Here is a 19,745-nt window from a genome sequence, read left to right as displayed (position 1 = left end):
TACAAATGAAGGTTCATTCGTTGGTTTACTCACATTTCACAAACATTTAATGAGCACAAATGAAATACAGATATAGACATCAATCACTGCCACAAGGAAAAGCAAATAAGCCAAAGGAACAGAATGGAAACACACATGTACTGTCACCTGATTTATGAGACAAGTAACACTGCAGTGCAGCAGGAAAAGAATAGTCTTTGCAATAAATGTGAGTGTCACCTGGATACTTATAAGGGACAAAAACAAATCTTAACTTCCTATCTTACAACATATACTACAATCGGCCCCAGATGGCATGTAGATCTAAATAGAAAAAGTAAAACAATAGAGTTGTTAGAAGAAAACGTAGGAAAACATCGTCAGGAACTCAAGATAGTCAAAGACTTTAAACAGGACAGAAAAAGCATTTTTTCATGAGATGAAAATGTGAAAACGAACAGCATTAAAATTTAAAATTTCTGTTCATCAAAGACACCAGTAAGAGAATGAAGGAAAGCAACAAAGTGGAAGAAAATATTTACAATACTATATTCCAAAAGTAGTCATCCAGAACAGATACAAAGCTCTTACATATTCAGAAGAAAAAGGCAGACAACCCAACAGGAAAACTGGCAAAGTCTTCAGCAAGCACTTCACTCTGAGAGGCTACCCAAACTGTCAGTCAACATATTAAAAGGCATCTAACTCTATCAGTCATCAGGAAAATACATATTAAAAGCACACTTGGCAATGTCACTAACCACTGTCAAGAACGGCTAAGTTTTATAATTAAAAGAAAAACTAACTGACAACACCAAGTATGGAAGAGAAAGTAGAGGGGCAGGAACCGGTACACGCCGCATCCCGATGAGGGTGCAGAGCGGCACAATCACTTTAGAAAACCGTTTGGCAGCATCTACCGTATCCATTAGCTTTGAGCTCCTTGGCTTCCAACTAGCCCACTTTATTTAGCCCAGGACCCCGAGGCTCGGCAGCGTGGGCGCGCCTCTCACCTGGACTCGCCCGCGTGTCCGCTCAGCCGGGGGACAGCTGCGCCCGGTGGCCGAGCACAGTTCTGGACCGGCCCCGGCAGGGCGACCACGGGGAGGACGGCCAGGGGTCCCTCACTCCTTACAGGGGGGGGTCGGGGGCGTCCCCAGCTGCCGAGGGCTTGCAGGTGCCCCCCAGCCCTGGACAGGAAGTTCTCCCCCATGCGCTCTGCCCTCAGTGGGGCCGCCGGACTAGGGCAGGGGTGCTGTCCACCCTCGGGAGCTCCCCGCGGGATCGGGGGGCCTCACTCCCGCTGACCTCCCCCCTCCATCCTCCGCCGGGTCCCATTTCCTCCACTGCCTGTCCTGGGAGATCTCCCGCACAAATTCTGAAGAGACCTGACCTAAGGGCGTCACCTAAAGCGTCCCCACTGTTTGTTCGCTCCTGATGGGAACGAGGCTCTCAGTCAGCACCTAGGCCCCGGGTGGGAACAGGTGGGGGGCTGGTGACCCGATGGAAGGCCCGGGAGAGCCCTCCCCCTCCGGGTCTCCCAGCCGTGCTCAGGAAAAAAGAAAAGAATTTTACATAAAGACAGTCATGCATGAAATATATGTTAACAAAGCAAGAAAGCTTCCCAAAAGCTAAAGGTTAAAAAGGTTAAAGAGTAATTAAAAAATAATACGGGAGGAATTGTACTATTTAATTGCTAGCTTTACCAAGTAAATCTCTACTTGAATTATGCATTCCTAGGGAAAATATTAACACACTCCTAGGAAAAGAAAGAACACAACTGGGGGAGAAATATATTTTTTCAACAATAACTAGAAAATTAAAAATCTAGAACATCTAATGAATCAGAAAGTAGGTGCTGACAGGCATGCCAGCAATATAAAACATGTGCCCCTTAGTACAGAGCACAAAATTAACTAGCCATAAACTGATCATTCAGAGGAAGAAAGAAACAAAAGTGCACTGCACATTCTCATACAAAACTAAAATCAAAGCAAAATCGAAGCTTTTGAATACACTGGGTATTTAAATTATTCTACTGTGATCAAGAGATATAGTTCAACCTGATTAATGCATATGTGTTATAAATATATAAAAATGCAAGACTTTCATATTTTACACTGTTAGTGCATTCTTCGAACAATAAAAATGTGAAACAAAACCCCAGGCAGTCCTAGTTTTAGGGCATTACCTCAAAATATTTTAGATGTTTTATCTTAATTTTATTATATGAATGAAAATTTTAATCCTCTGAACAGTTAAATAATCGTGAAAAGTACTTTATGTGCTAAGAAATGTACATCAGAAGTTTCAAATGGCTAAGGGCAAAGCCAAGTTTAAAAGGACAGCCCAGAATTTTATTTTTCACTTTGATACTGCGCTCTGGCAAACAGAAGGGGTCTTTCTGAGGGACTTCCTGTGCCCCTCTCCCACATCAGTGACTCAGCACTCCCCTCCAGTGGCGGCTTCCCCTACCCCTTCAAAGGTGAAAAGGGTCTTCTTTCGACCTCCTATTGCCCTCTCATTGTCAATGTTTTTTCTTCCCCTTCATTAGCATACTCCCCAAACGCCTGGGAGAGTCACACTGCTTCAAGTCCCGCCCGGCCCCTCCCCTCTAACTGTGGCTGCTGCGCAGCCGGCCCCCTCACTCTGAAGTCTCTGAAGACAGAGCTGTCCCAGGCCCTGGACACAGCCGCTGCCTACAGGCGCGCGGCTGCGAGACAAGACGCCAGCCCTGGAGGCTCACTCGTGGAGCTGGAAACCTTGAACTCCCCAATTAATCTTAGCGCCTCTCTTAACCCTACCAGTCTAGAATAACACGTTGAATCCCTTGAAGTGCTTCCCCCATCGGACAATCAATTAACTGACAGAGAGACAACCTTCCCGTTTTCCTGGAACCAAACCTTCAGGCGCCCTCCTATTCAGCCCACCAATCAGCCACTAAGCATTCTTTATTCTCTTTGAAATGTGTTTCTTTCCTATCCTTTCCGTCTTCACAGAAATCACACCACTGTGGAGTCCACCACAGACACCTAAAGGAGGGTTGGCTCCCTTTCTCCGTGTCTATGCACACCCACTGTGACCTTCTTAATACCACCTAGTCACGTGTCCTAAAGCACTGCTTTCATTAAAGGTCGGTATTAGTTTGGGGCTTCCCTGGTGGCGCAGTGGTTAAGAATCCGCCTGCTTCCCTGGTGGCGCAGTGGTTAAGAATCCGCCTGCCAACGCGGGGGACAGGGGTTCGAGCCCTGGTCCGGGAAGATCCCACATGCCGCGGAGCAACTAAGCCCGTGCGCCACAACTACTGAGCCTGCGCTCTAGAGCACGCGAGCCACAACTACTGAAGCCCACGTGCCTAGAGCCCATGCTCCCAACAAGAGAAGCCACCGCAATGAGAAGCCCGAGCACCACAACGAAGAGTAGCCCCCACTCGCCACAACTAGAGAAAGCCCGCGCGCAGCAACAAAGACCCAAAGCAGCCAAAAATAAATAAATAAATTTATTTTTAAAAAAGAACATTATTAGTAGGAAGGGTTTTAGGTTTTTATAAAAAAATAACAACCCCTGATGTCAGTGAAGAAGTAAGAAATAGACAGTCCTATATACTTCTGGTTGGAGAACAAATTGGTATACACCTTCTGGAGGGCAATGTACCAAGATCTAACATAACCTAAGAAAGCAACCAAATAGGTATAAAAGGACTCTTTTATGGAATTTTATTGCAGTATTACTTATATTAGCAATAAACTGGGAGCAACCTACATGTCCAAAAATGTCAGAATGTTTAAATAGATTATGAACTACCTACCCAAAAGAAAAATTAGTGCTACCATTAATATTCATGCTAATAGAACTATTATAAACTTATACCAAATCTAAAACAGCACATAATAAAATAGTAATTATAATATGACCCCAATTTTGTTTAAATCTTAATTTTATAAATACACACAGAAAAAAAATGAGGGAAAGATATATATAACAAAATGTTAATACAAATTTTATTCATCTGACTTTATGTGTTTTTCAAATTTTTCAAGTTACAAATTATTTTGATAATAATAAAGTGGGATTAAAAAAATTGATCAAACCCCTTTTCACTTCCTGAAAGCATTTAAACAGCATATATGTAAAGTGGAATGTGGAGGGGAAAAAAAATTAATCTCACTACTGCCTAAAATTTAAAAGCTAAACTTCTCAGTTTAGCATTCAAAGCTCCAATACAACCCAGCCTGATGGCACTGCCCTCTAACCCTACCTGAGTCCTGGTCATGGCCACACCTTTCTTCACACCTCTTTCTGCCTCTAGTTCCTGCCCCCTCCTCCCTATCCACCCAGAATCATTCGCAGCCGGCCTCTGAGCATGAAAACCGCTATCCACGATGGCGGCTCATCCTGAGGTCTCCTGGAGAATTTTTTTAACCCAACTGACCTTGCTTCTCCAAGTCCTCCTCCTCTCCCCTCCTCCTCTCCCCTCCACCTCAGGACTCTACTTTCTATATAACTCATTTTGGTTACATAGTTTGATCATACACTATCTTAAAGTTTATTTAACTGTTTCATGTGTTATCTCTCTTATTTCACCAACAAGAAAGTCAGTTTGTCGAGGGCAGGGACCATTCATGCTTCTTTGGAATGCTATTTCTCTTTCCTGTTCCCCAAGTCCTTCCCAGTGCTCACACAGTACTAAATGTCTAACAGCCAGTAATAGTCATTGTTTAGAATTAAATTAGTGAAGATGTTTTCCAAATACAACATGATTCTGCCACATCAACATACATACATGAAACAAATACTTGTTTACCCCAAGATTCCAACTATTAAGGCGAGCTTCGATGTCACTGTCATCCAAAGAAAGAGCAGATTTCTTCAAATGAATTTCCTGAAATACAAAAGAGAAAAAGAGGATGAAAAAAAAGACAGGATGGACGGAAGAAACAAAAGAGGAAAGGAAGGAGGGAAAGAAGGGAGTGAGAGAATGAAGGAAGGAAGGGCAGAGGGGAGGGAGGGAGGGAGAAAACAGGACAAAATATATGTCATTCAGAGTAATGAGAGTTTTGTGTGCCTTTTTTAGTAATGCTATACTACCCTCAGAGGAAAGGATTATGTTACAACTGAGTTAGTTCTCAATTCTAAGTAACGACTGTTTATTACAGCTGCTTAAGGCTATGAGATGCCTTCACAATATATTCACACAGCAACTAGATTTCAAAAAAAAAAAATCAAAAGAATATTTTAAAAAATAATCCAGACTCTTCTCTTTAAGTTCTTTCACAAAAAGTTTTAATCGTGGTATACCACAGTAGCTTTAAAGGGAGGTAGGGGAACACTTGAAAAAATGAATTATTTACTCTCGTTAAAATTAGTTAACAGGGAAGTTTGTATTGCTGTCCAAGAAGCTCTTTGTTCTTAAATTAATTCTCATTCATACACTGTACATAAAGAAAAATAAGCTTTGGATTCACATCATGAAAACATAATTATTTATTATGAAAAAGTAATTCTTTACTTCTTAAAAAAATTAAGGGACTTCCCTGGTGGCGCAGTGGTTAAGAATCTGCCTGCCAATGCAGGGGACACGGGTTCGAGCCCTGGTCCAGGAAGATCCCACATGTCGCAGAGCAACTAAGCCTGTGTGCCACAACTACTGAGCCTGTGCTCTAGGGCCTGTGAGCCACAACTACTGAGCCTGCGCACCTAGAGCCCGTGCTCTGCAGCAAGAGAAGCCACCACAATGAGAAGCCTGCGCATCGCAACGAAGAGTAGCCCCTGCTTGCCACAACTAGAGAAAGCCCGCGCGCAGCAACGAAGACCCAACACACAAAAATAAATATGTAAAAATAAATAAATTTATAAAAAAAATAAAATAAAATTCCATGCTCTTTTCCCTCCCATATAATTTATTATATTACAAACTTATCAAGCCAGATTAAAATTATAATTAACTGAGGAGCGCCAAAGACCTGTACCCAGAAATGGACAATGATCTGAAAGCCCTAAAAACTTAGAAAGGTAAGTCTGTGTAAAATAATAATGTATATCCTACAGTACAGCCAAAATATTTTATTTTATTTAAATTTAAATTTAATTTGTTGGTATAGCATTTTCATGCTTTTAGAAAACCTCACTACTAACAAATAAATCTATTTATCTATGGTCATTTAAATTATCTGAAGTGATGAAAAATACATTAAAATGTTCTTCAGACACAGATGTAGAGAACAAATGTATGGACACCAAGGGGGGAAAGCCGTGGCGGGGTGGGGATGGTGGTGTGCTGAACTGGGCGATTGGGATTGACATGTATACACTGATATGTATAAAATTGATGACTAATAAGAACCTGCTGTATAAAAAAATACATAAAATTAAATTAAAAATTAAAAAAAAAAACGTTCTTCATATTTTACTGAATCCCCAGATTTCTATTGAACAAAATGTTGGGTTTATTATATACACTATATTAAAATTCATTATTGCCTCTACTATTGGTCCCTTGCTTTTTGAATGTTTGTGTGTGTGTGTGAATGAGAATGTCTTTTAAAATGTACCTCCCTTATTTATTTTGAGTAAATATAATGATTGATAATAAATTCACAAATATCTAAAATGTGCTGCTCTTTATATTAAGATATTTATGAAAGTTCCAAACTGGAACTCTCCATCACTGGAGAAAATGGAAGGAGTTATGTTCAGAGCAAATGTGCTAAAACAGTCATGTATCACATACGACTTGCTTGTAACTAGAAGTCTCATCACCCAAGACAAGCAGAGTTATGCTGTAGGAAGCAGGCAGAGTCCTTCTCTTTATCAAGCTGACTGGAATGCTCATTAGCTCCATGGTCAAACCAAATCTATGTTAAGCAGTTAAATGCAAGAGAAGTATTCATATTTCAAGATAGGAACACACCTTCATCAGGAAGGCAGTGTTCCCTACTTTACTACAAACTAATCCCAATTTCTTAAGTTTATGACCATTGTGTGTCTAATCATTTTTAGACATATACTGAGTAAAAGGGGAAAAATAACTAAAAAACAAACCTTTTCAAAGTTATTCTTCAATGCACAGGAAAAATGATAGACTGATTAACACGATGCCTCAGAATCTCTGAGAAAGCAGAAGGAACGCTATGGAATATACCAAATACACCACTTTCTTTGAAATCAGGATATTCACCAAAACCTTCAGACTTTATTGTTTGTAAGTAATCGTTGGAATTTAACAATATGAAACTAAAAATATATGGAGATATTTTAAAACAAGAAGCAAACAAACAAAAAAACCAAAGTAGAATCTGATCTTACACAACTCTTTGGGGTAATAATCTGTCCATCTTCTCTGTAGGTTGGACTCATAGACTGTGATCTGGTTTGGAGCTTTGCAATGCATTGTTCCCTATTAAGAGATCAAAACAGTCACAATCAGAATTGGGGGAATTCAGAGGACACAGGGGTATTCAAATCTAGGATTACAATTTTTTTTTTCTTTTGGAAATGAGATGACTGTTTATATTAACAATGACGTTTCAATAGCAAAGAAAAAAGAAATACGAATAATAACCACTTGTATTTATTAAACTATAAATAAAATGTCACCTAAATGCCACATGCTTGCTTACAAACAAATGCTACTGTTAAGTGGGACTATAATAAACCACATGTATTTCCCCTTTTCCTAAGTGTAGGAAGAGAAAAATTGAAGCATACATTCTCAGAGAAGATAATTGTTTTAAAAGGTTAGCAAGTTTTGTTGGATTCATGTTTCACATCATGATGAAGTCTTAAAATATATGAAATAACAAAACTTGCACATAGCTGAAAGTCTGAATTAATTTGAAGCCATCTCAGAAACCACAGATAAATCAAAGTCCTAAATTTAAAAATATGCCGTGTTAATTTAGGTAAAACATGATAAGTACAGCATAAATAGGAAAATAGTTTAAGCTTCCAGATGAATTAGAACAAAAAGATTTTTCTCCAATATAAAATATAGTACAAAAAATGCCATTCTCAATATTCTACTTTAGCCTAGAGTCTCCCATATATTTTTTTCTTTTTTAAAAAAGAGCTCTATTGAGGTATAATTGACATACAAAGAACTGAACATATTTAATGTGTGCAATTTGATGAGTTTGAACATACGCAAACACCTGTGATACCATCACCACAATCAAGGTAACAGACATATCCAATACTTCCCAGAGTTTCCCTGTGACCCTTTGTTTTTGTTTTTGTTTTTGTTTTGTTGTAAGAACACTTAATATGAGGTCTATCCTTTTAACAAATTTTGAAGAGCACAATACTACATTGTTAACTAGGCACTATGCTGAAGATATGGAAACAACCCAAGTATCCGTCAACACAGAAATGGATAGAGCAAAAGTGGTATATGCATACAATGTGATATTGTTAACTCTTTAACTGGATTATGTGGATGGCACTTGGTGCAATCATCTTCCTGTACTGCCATATTTTTATATTACCAGGGATAATGGATAAATTACTTTATCCATTATCCTAGGGAATCTAGTTTCCTAAGAAAATATTTGACTTCCCTTCATGTCCACTTCTCTCCCATATATTTCTATTCGAGCTACTTCAATGAAAGTTCCATGATTACAAATATCTATTCTCTGAATGGTTACTTCAAGAGACACACAATGAAAACTAACCATTATTTAATGAATTAAAGCCACTGACTTTCAACCACTAGACATATCAGGATTTCCTTCACAAGTTGTGGGTCATACTAAGTATTCTCAAAAGACAGAACAGTAGCTCAAAAAGACAAGATTAAAATTAATGTGTTTTTTGGTAGTTAACAGTGACAGAATAACATTCCTTAGACTAGTTACTAAGTAATTTAGAATGTCTGAAAAAGTTATTTTAAAGAGAGCTGTGGATTTTTTTATACCCCTACTCAGTAGTCCAGATATCCAAATACTTAAAAATAAATGAGAAAAGGAGATAAAGTAATATTTTGAGAATAATCTCATCAGCCAGTGTGCTTGAGCTGATATAAAGCATTTAAAACTTAGTATGTGGGAAGAGACACCCTGATATATCATACTAAGTAGTGGCCTGTTCTTCTTTAAGAATAGATTAAACAATCATAAAAAGAGCGATACTTAAAAATTGAAAAATGCTTAAATATTAAAAGTAATTCTTCTCATAGAAAATATTAATAAAAAGAGGACTGAAACATTTATCTATTTATTACACAGGGTGCATACATAAAACAACACATCCTTTTAAGTCACATGTAGCTGTCTTCTGTACTGATCTACCTCTTTCCCTTCATAGTAAATTTTCAAAATAAGTTATTGAATCTATGTCCTATCCTGCCATGTCCTTTCCAATCAACTACAATCTGACTTCCACTCATCCTGAAAGTGCTGTAAGTAAAGTCAGCATTGATCTCCTAGGCGCTCAAGCAAATGAGCCGTGATCTGTTCTTACCCTGGCTGCTCTCACTAAAACATTAGGGGTGGTGCTTTAAAGATGCCACATTTACTGGCTCCATAGAACCATTCTTTCCCGGTTCCTATCCGGTCCTTTAGAAATCTCCTTCACAGCTTTTTCACTAGCTTTTCTTTCTCTGCCCATCTCATACATGCTATAATCCCTGGGGTTCTGTGTCTAACCATATTTATTTTCCTTTTATGTGCTTTCCCTGGTCAATCCAATATACTATTAGTTTTTCAAATAATAAGGAGAAGCTCTGATTACCAATCTATATCTCCAGCCCAAACTGCTCTCTTGGCCTCCAACCCCATTGCAAATACAAACTGAATAGCCCTACCTCCAATTCAACAAGCCCAAAACTAAATTCATTCTATTTCCCCTGAAACATGCTCCAGTGCAGGCCAAGTAAAGCAGAGGCATTGCCGAAGTCAGCTTCTTGTGAAGGCAGTTGAGCCAACTAAAGAAGGAGGTCAGTATCATTGCTAAAATCCAGCTGGCACAAGAAGCACAGGGCATTAAGCACAGAAGTTTCATCTCTTGCCACTGATAATGACTCCAGCTGGAAACACAATTAACTGGAACTCTAAGGAGGTACAAAGACGGCTCAAATTCACAGTGACAGGGCTGGAGGTCAGGGTGAACAGGGAGACAGAGGGTAGGGGGCAAAGCTTAACCCTGTGTTATCCTTTAGGAAGAACAGCAGGTGCTGCCTGCCACAGAGAATAAATAGCAAGTCATGGTGCTTATAAAGACAGCCTACAGTTGGTACGGGGGACACAATTACAGCGAGGTCAGGATTACGGAGCTTTTGCCAGTGAGGAGGAGGGACTGAGGCTCAGTTCACATGTGGGTGTCAAGCTAGCCCAGAAAGCAGGGTCTCAGTGTATGAGTAAGATTCCCTGACGTGCAAGTGCCTCCTTCCTCCTCTTGAGGAGTAAAACTAGAGGAAATATAAGTTTTTCCCTTTCGCTTTTTCCTAAAGCTAAAATATTTCAACGGCAATCCAGAAACATTCTCCCAGCATCTTTGCTGATTCCAAATACTACAGAGACACAGACTTGTCACTGTAAAAATAAAGAGATAAGTAATGAGACATATAATAAGCTTTAAAAGCCTAAAAAAAGACTGACTGAATTTCTTCCTGCAAAAGAAACATATATATATGGAAAATTTCTAAAATGTCTTTTTAATTTGTGTCCTCAATGTGATTCAAGTAGACATTTCAGATATAAAAAGGAAACAATCTGTGATCATAAAAATGTGCTTAAAAATGAAAAACATGATTACCAAATTTTAAAACCACAATGTAAGAAGAGAATGGCAGATAAAATATAGCATAAAATCAAATCAGCGAACTAGAAAACTACTTCAAGAAATATTCTGAGAACACACAAAAAAATTAAGGAATGAATATAATAAATAAAAATTCAACAGATAAGGAAGATAAATTCAAAATTTCTCACATCAAAATAATATGAATTCCAGAAGGCATAAATAAAACAGAAACTGGGAAAATAATAATTAAAGAAATAGTAGTGACAATGCCAGTCAAGACTACATTGGAGAAAAACCTAAAGGAATAACCTAGAACATCTCTTTTAGCTCGGACAAAAATGCAATGCCCAAAACAGCCCCCAAAAATGTAATGCCATGCTATTGTCAAAAAGACCACAAATAAATGTTGGTGAGGATGTGGAAAAAAGGAAAACCTAGCACCCTGTTAGTGGGTATGTAAATTGGTGGAGCCACTGTGGAAAACAGTAAGGACGGTCCTCAAAAAACTAAAACTAGAACTACCATATGATCCAGCAATTCCACTCCTGGGTATATATGCAGAGAAAATGAAAACACTAATTCAAAAAGATACATGCACCCCAATGTTCACAGCAGCACTATTCACAGTAGCCAAGACATGGAAGCAACCTAGGTGTCCATCAACAGATGAATGGATGAAGGTGTGGTACATATATACAATGGAATACTACTCAGCCGTAAAAAAGAATAAAATTTTGCCCTTTGCAACAACATGGATGGACCTAAAATGTATTATGCTAAGTGAAATAAGTCAGACAGAGAAAGGCAAACACTGAATGTTATCATTTATATGTGAAATCTAAAAAATAAAGCAAACAAATATAACAAAACAGAAGCAGACTCACAAGCTAATTGTTACCAGTAGCAAGACGGGTGGGGGGAGGGACAAGATAGGAGGAGGGGATTAAGAGGTACAAACTACTCTGTATAAAATAAATAAGATACAAGGATATGTTGTACAGCACAGGGAATACAGCCAATATTTTATAATAACTTTAAATGCAATATAATCTATAAAAATACCGAATCACTAGTTGTATGCCTGAAACTAATATATCGTAAATCAACTATACTTTAATTTTTAAAAATGTAATGTCATAAAAAGGACAGGAACTGAAGGTCTGCCAGGCTCTGGTTTCAGAGACAGCTAGAAAGAGCAGGAAGAATGACTCTGGACAAGTAGGAGGGAATCAAAGTTCCTCTAAGTAGAAGGACAAAGTCGAACTCATCAAGAAGCCAGAAGCAGGGATGGAGTTCCTTGTTCTTGAAAAGAAGCTGAAAATCAGTGCTGGTGACCACTTCGGAAAGCTCTGGCTTATAAGAAGCTTTGTGCCCGGGAAAGGCAAGGAACAGAGACATGGCCTCAAAGCCAAGGAACTAAACTCGTCGTATGAAAGGACAGAGTTCAAAGTGAAAAGAGGGGGACTTCCCTGGTGGCACAGTGGTTAAGAATCCGCCTGCCAATGCAGGGGACACGGGTTTGATCCCTGGTCCGGGAAGATCCCACACGCCACGGAGCAACTAAGCCCGTGTGCCACAACTACTGAGCCCGCGTGCTACAACTACTGAGCCCGTGCTCCACAACAAGAGAAGCCACCGAAATGAGAAGCCCGCACACCACAACAAGGAGTAGCCCCCACTCGCCGAAACTAGAGAAAGCCCGCGTGCAGCAATGAAGACCCAATGCAACCAAAAATAATTTTTAAAAAATAAATTAAAAAAAAAAAAAGTACAAAGAGGCATTTGGTTCCCCAAACTCCTATAAACAGGAGGCAGGCTGAGAAAACTACTCAGCTTAAAACAAATCATTGCTTCTGTTAAAAAGAAAAAGAAAAAGATAATTCAGAAGGAAAAGTCAAGAACCCAAAAGACAGGGCAGAGAACCACGAAGAACACTTCCAGGAAGCAGCACTAAGCCCTAATCAAGAAACTGGCAACCAACACCTGCTAGATTTCAGAATTTCTATAGAACTGTCATTGGTTTGTGTCTCCCATTTTCCCTGTTTTTTTAAATGGGAATTCTCCAGTCCCTCTCTCACCACTGGGAGGGGGGGAGGGTATGCTGGGGGCAGTGGTCGGGGGAGATAACTTACGACTTTAGTTCACAGGTGTTTAGAATGGAAGAAGCCACACCAGGAAAGTCTCACCTACACCTAGATATGATTTTTTATTAGGTTTATTGAGGTATAATTTATGTACTGTAAAGCCATACCCATTTAAAATGTAGAGTTTTGCCAAATGTATATATCTGTGTAACCAGTACAATGAAGATACAGATTCTTTCCATCACACCCAGAAGTTCTCTTGGCCTCCCTGGCAATCAATCTACTCCCTCCCACAAACCCAGGCAACCTGCATTTTGCAGAATCTCTTATATATGGAATCAAACAGAACGCACTTTTTATGTCTGGCTCCTCTCACTAAGGAAGAGAGATTTAGCCATGTTGTTGCATGTATCAAAAGTTCATTTCTTTTTATTGATTAGAAGTATTCCATTATATGCATGAACCTTAATTTCCTTTTTGATTCATGTACTGATGGACACTTGTCTCCACATTTGGCTATTATGAATAAAGCTGGTATGGACATTCGAGAATTTATGTGGACATACATTTTCATTTCTCTTGACATGTAGGAATAGAATTGTGAGGTCATACGGTAAATTATCTAAAACTTTGTAAGAAACTGGTAAACTGTTTTCCAAAGTGGTGGTGCCACTTTATATTCCCATTAACACTGTATGAGACTTCCAGTTTCATCTCATTGTCACCATACTTGGTTTTGTCTTTATCATTTTAGCCATTCTAATGGGTGTATAGTGGTATCACATTGTGCTTTATAATTTTCATTTCCCTGATAAAGGATGATGTTGTCCATCTTTTCATGTGTGTACATTAGCCATTTATTTATATATACATTTTGTGAAGTGTCTGTAAAATCTTTTGCACATTAATTGGGTTGTTGTCTACTTTTCCTTGAGTCGCACATATTCTAGACACAAGTCGTTTATCAGATATATGTATTTAGAATATTTTCTCTATATGCGGGAGCACCACCTATCCATGATATAATACCCTTTGTATATTTTCTGGATACAATACGCTAATGAAGAATTTTAAAATCTATATTCATGCAGGAATATTGGTATGTAGTTTTACATTCTGGTAATGTCTGTCTTCTTTTGAAAACAAAGTAATACAGACTTAACAACGTGAGTTGGGAAGCATTCCCTCTTTCTCTATTTCCTGAAAAAAATTAATGTAGGATGATATCATTTCTTCCATAAAAGCCTGATAGAATTCACCAAGGAAGCCATCTGGGCTTGCAGATTTCTTTATAGGAAGGTAGTTAATTATAAAATAAATTTCTTTGGTAACTATAGGGATACTCAGATTCCCCATTTCTTCTTGTCTTTTAAGGAATTCTTCTATTTCATCCAAATTTTCACTGATACAAAGTTGTTTATAATAGCCTCATTATATTTTTTTTTTTTTGGCCATGCCACGTGGCTTGCAGGATCTTAATTCCCTGACCAGGGATCGAACCCAGGCCCCTGGCAGTGAAAGTGAGGAGTCCTAACCACTGGACCACGAGGGAATTCCCACCTCATCATATTCTGAATGTCTGTAGGATCTGTGTGGAGCCTCCTCTTTCATTCATTCCTGACATTGCTAATTTGTGTTTTCTCTCCCATTTTTAAATTTTTAACTGTGGCAAAATGCATGGAACATAAAATTTACCATCTTAACCACTTTTAAGTGTTAAGAGTGGTTGGAAGTACAATCACAGTGTTGTGCAACCACCATCACCATCCATCTCTAGAGTTTTTCCACCTTCCCAAGACTGAAACACTCTACCTATTAAACAATACCTTCCCTTTCTCCTCTCCCCTCAGCCCCTGGCAAACACCATTCCACTTTCTGCCTCTATGAATTTATACTTCATGTAAGTGGAATCATACAGTATTTTTCATTTTGTGACTGGCTTATCTGCCTTAGCGTAATATCTTCAAGGTTCACCCATGTTGTAAACATGTGTCAGAATTTCCTTCCTTTTTAAGGCTCAATAATATTCCATTGTATTATATGCCACATTTTTATGCATTCATCCATTGATGGACACCTGGGATGCTTCCATCTTTTGGCTACTGAAAATAATGATGCTATATACAAGGGTATACAAGTATCTGTTCGGGTCCCTGTTTTCAATTATTTTGGATATATACACGGAAGTGGGATTTCTGTATGATACAGTAATTTTTTTTTAATTTTTTTGATGAGCTGCTGATGGTGTTCAACCACAGCTACACTATTTTACATTCCCACCAACTGTACACAGGGGTCCAACTTCTCCACATCCTTGCCAAACACTTGTTTTGTTTGTTTGATAGTAGCCGTCCTAATAGATGGTATCTCATTATGGTTTTGACTTGCATTTCCAGAATGATTACTGATCATTTTTTTGGAGAAATGTCTATTCAAGTCCTTTGCCCACTTTTTAATCAGGTTGTTTGTTTTTGTTGTTGTTGAATTTTGGGGTTCTTCACATACTCTGGATATTAACCCTTTTTCAGGTAGGTGATTTGCAAATATTTTCTCCCATTCCACGGGTTGCCTTTTCACTCTGCTGATTGCATCCTTTGATGCACAAAAGTTTTTAATTTTGACATGGTCCAATTTATCTACAGCTTTTTTTGGTTGTTGCTTGTGCTTTTGGTATCATATCCAATAAATCAATGCCAAATCCATCGTCATGAAGCTTTCCCCCGATATTTTCTTTTAAGAGTTCTGTAGTTGTAGCTTTTACACCTTTAGGTATTTGTATCCATTCTGCATTAATTTTTATATATAGTAAAAAGCAAGAGTCCAACTTCATTCTTTTGCATGTGAATATCCAGTTTTGCCACACCATTTGTTGAAAAGACTGTCCTTTTCCTATTGAATGGTCTTGGCGCCCCTGTCAAAAATCATTTGACCATATATGCAGGGGCTTATCTCTGGGCTCTCTATTCTAATCTATTAGTCTCTATGTCTGTCTTTATGCCAGTACCAGACTTTTTAATTAATTTATCCAATCATTTATTTGTTCATTCATTCATATTCATTTAACAAATAACTGAGTTATTAACTGTGCTCCATGGTACAGTGACAGGCCTTAGGAATGTAATTGTGAGCAAGACAGAGCCTCTCTCCTCAAGGAGCTTTGTGAAGAGGAACCGCAGACTGATACCAGAACAGACTACACCCCTTCTATAGTTTGTTAAAGACCATTCCCAACAGTCTTTGCATCATCTTCATAAAACATGAAGTCATAAGGGGAAAAAAACGCTTTATTGATTGCTACCTAGAGGTACCTAAGTACCGTGGCCTCTATATCATTATTACTGACAAATTGTGGTGCCTCCCTTACCAAATTTGGTCAGTGTATTATGTGTTAACGGGCACACTCACATTTACAGTGGTGTCTGTCCTTTGTATAGAGGTTGGTTTGGGTACATTTCCTCTTTGTTTCAACAAATACCGAGTACAAAGAACATCTAGAATCTCCATAGGTGTGTGTGGACTTATATATATTTTTGGTGCTCTCTCCAAGTATTTTTAGCATCCCAGTGTAGCCAAGCAAGAAACTTATTTAATTCAAAAACTGCTAGTTATTTTTTATTTAAAATGCAAAAAAAAAATATGTTCTTTCATTACAAAAGGTAAATAAAACTGGCAACAGATCTAGCTTCCCACGTTTCCCAGCACAAACACCAAACATGAAAGTGAACTGTAGGGTTGTGTACAGTTCTCTCTTTCCTTCATGTGTCTTAGACTAGCATCAGCATTGACTGTCCTGCAAAATAGCCTTGTTTCCCAGAAACAGGAAGACTACTATACCTGGGTTGGGAAATCTATCCTTGCCAGATCCAAAATAATAATGATAGAAAAGTAGATTAAAAATATTTACATGGTTGTAACATTTCTGATGGGTTTTTTTTCAACTCTAGCAATTTTATAGCCACTTTTTACCTCTTCTTCTTTCCACACCTCTTTAATCTCTATTATGAGGTGCTAGCTACTAGAAGGGAGGTAAGATTAAAACTGCACACTGGTGCAGAAAGCTCACTCTATCCTTTGAGGATAGCATGACACTGTTTAGATTACGTGGCACTGTAGGAAGTTTTGAAATTAGAAAATGTTAGAATTCCAGTTTGGCTTTTCTTTTCCAAGACTGTTTTAGCTATTCAGTGTCACTTGAGATTCCATATGACTTTTAGGAAGTATTTTTCCTTTTCTGAAAAGAAAAAAAAAGCCACTGGAATTTTGATAGGGATTGTATTGGGTTGGCCAAAACGTTCATTCGGGTTTCCCATGTTACCCAACCCAATATTATTCAATATATCACTTTGGGTTGTATTGTACACCTTAACAATATTAAATCTTCCAATCCATGAACACATGTCTTTCCATTTACTGGTGTCTTTTTAAATTCCTCTCAACAATATTTTGTAGTGTTTTTAGTGTACAAGTCCTTGGTTAAGTTTATTCCTAAGTATTTTATTCTTTTTGACACTGTTGTAAATGGAACTGTCTTAATTTCCTTTTCAGATTGTTCACTGTTAGTGTATAAGATTGTGACTGATTTCAATTTGTTGGTTTTGTATCCTGCTACTTTGTTGAATTTATTAGTTCTAATAGTTTTTTGTGGAATATTTAGTTTTCTGTATATAAGATCATATCATTTGTGAACAGAGATCATTTTTCTTCTTTCTTTTCAATTTCGATGACTTTTCTTTCTTTTTCTTGCCTCACTGCTCTGGTTAGGACTTCCAGTACTGTGTTGAATAGAAGTGATGAGAGTGGGCATCCCTGTCTTATTACTGCTCTTAAAGGTAAAACTTTTGCTTTCACTCTTAAGTATGCTGTTAGCTGTGGGCTTTTCATATACGGCCTTTATTATTTTGAGGTAGTTCCCTTCTATTCGTAGTTTGTCAAGTATTTTTATCATGAAAGGGTGTTAAATTTTGTCACATGCTTTTTCTGCATCAATTGAGATGATCATGTGTTTCTTTTCCATCATTCTGTTAATGTGTACTATAATGATTGTTTCATTTGTCAAATTTTCCTTGCATTCCAGGAATGTATCCCACTTTGTCATGGTGTATAATCCTTTTAATGTGCTGTTGAATTGTTTGCTAGTATTTTTTTCAGGGTTTTTTCATCAATATTCATCAGGAATATTGGTTTGTAGTTTTCTTTTCTTGTAGTGTCTTTGTCTGGCTTTGGTATCACGGTAATGCTGGCCTCATACCATGAATCTGGAAGTATTCCCTCCTCTTCAATTTTGGAAGAGTTTAAGGAGGATTGGTGTTAACTATTCTTTAAATGTTTGATAGAATTCACCAGTGAAGCTATCTGGTCCTAGGCTTTTCTTTGTTGGAAGGTTTTTGAATACTGCTTCAATCTCCTTACTAGTTATAGGTCTGTTCTAGAAATAGAAATAGATTTTCTATTTCTTCATGATTCAGTCTTGGTAGACTGTGTCTCTAGGAAATTATCCCCTTCATCTAGGTTACCCAATGTGTTGGTTTACAACTGCTCATTGTACTCACTTATAATCCTTTTTATTTCTGTAAAATCAGTTTAATATCTCTTCTTTCATGTCTGATTTCAGTTGTCTTTTTTTCCTAGTGGTTTCCATGATTTTCTCTAATGTTTTCCCATTTTGTTTTATTTCCTTTCTTCTGCTAGCTTCAGAGTTTGTTCTTTTCTTAGTTCCTTAAGATGTAAATTTAGGTTGTTGATGTCAGATTTTTCTTTTTTAATGTAAGATTTTACAACTATAAATTCCCCTCATAGCACTGCTTTCACTGCATCCCATAAGTTTTGGTATGTCGTGTTCTCATTTGTCTCAAGATATTTTCTGATTTCCCTTTTCTTTTTTGACTTCTTGACTATGAATGTGTTATTTAATTTCCACATATTTATGAATTTTCCAGTTTTACTATTGATTCCTAGTTTCCCTACATTTTGATCAGAAAAGATACTCTGTATGATTTCAGTCTTTTAAAATATATTGAAACTGGTTTTGTGGACTATCAAATGGTTTTATCCTGGAGAATATTCCATGTGCACTTGAGAAAAATGTATTCTACTGCTGTTGGATGGAATGCTCTCTATATATCAGTTTTGGTCAAATTGGTCTGCAGTGTTGTTCAAGTCCTCTGTTTCTTTATGATCTCCTGATTGTTCTAACCATCACTGAATGTGGGGTACTGAAGTTTTCTTACCACTATTGTAGAGCTATTTCTCCCTCCATTCTGTTAATGTTTGACTCATATATTTAAGACTTCTGATGTTTGGTGCATGTATGTTTATAACTGTTATATCTTCTTGGTCCATTGACCCTTTTATCATTATGTAAGCTCATTCTTTGTCTCTTGTAACAGGTTATTACTTAATCTATTTCTTATAATACAAATCCACTCCTGCCCTCTTTTGGTTACTATTTGCATGGAATATCTTTTCCATCCTTTCACTGTCAACTTGGATGTGTCCTTAGAGCTAAAGTGAGTCCCTATGCTCAACATCACTAATTATTAGCATATAGGTGGATATCATTTTATTCAACTGCCTTTGTAATCCTATAAAAAATTAAAAGTGGAGTTATAAACCAGAATTACCATTCTACAGGTTTTTATATTTGCCAATGTATTTCTTTCTTTTTATTTCATGAGTCTAACTAGAATTTATCAATTTTATTTAACTTTAAAAAAAAAACCAATGTTTGCCTCCATTGACTTTATTGTTTTCCTTTATTGTTTCCTCTTGCATTGATTTCCACTCTTATCTATTTTATTTCCTTCATTCTGCTTACATTGGATTCACTCAGCTCTTATTCTTCCATCTTCCAAAGGGAGAAGCTGTGACCACTGATTTTGGATTTTTCTTCTTTTCTAACACAAGCATTAAAAACTAAATTTCCCTCCAAGCTGCATCTCATAA

The 19,745-nt window shown here is 37.7% G+C and overlaps 1 protein-coding gene across 13 annotated transcripts in view; it reads right to left on the bottom strand.

Annotated features, from left to right (window-relative positions):
* Positions 1-19,745, bottom strand: part of CEP112 (centrosomal protein 112) — a 414,548-nt gene that overhangs the window by 368,386 nt on the left and 26,417 nt on the right. For 12 of the 13 annotated variants that reach the window (XM_068530225.1, XM_068530226.1, XM_068530227.1 and 9 more), the window contains 2 exons: positions 7,285-7,375; positions 4,763-4,861 (listed from right to left, as the gene is read on the bottom strand). In XM_068530225.1, coding sequence (XP_068386326.1) covers positions 4,763-4,861; positions 7,285-7,375 — 190 coding nt within the window. The remainder of the gene's footprint in view (positions 1-4,762; positions 4,862-7,284; positions 7,376-19,745) is intronic. The other variant, XM_068530231.1, reaches the window with a different exon arrangement.

Source organism: Eschrichtius robustus, chromosome 20, assembly GCF_028021215.1.
Source record: "Eschrichtius robustus isolate mEscRob2 chromosome 20, mEscRob2.pri, whole genome shotgun sequence".
Lineage (NCBI taxonomy): Eukaryota > Metazoa > Chordata > Mammalia > Artiodactyla > Eschrichtiidae > Eschrichtius > Eschrichtius robustus.
This window is presented reverse-complemented; position numbering and strand designations above follow the sequence as displayed.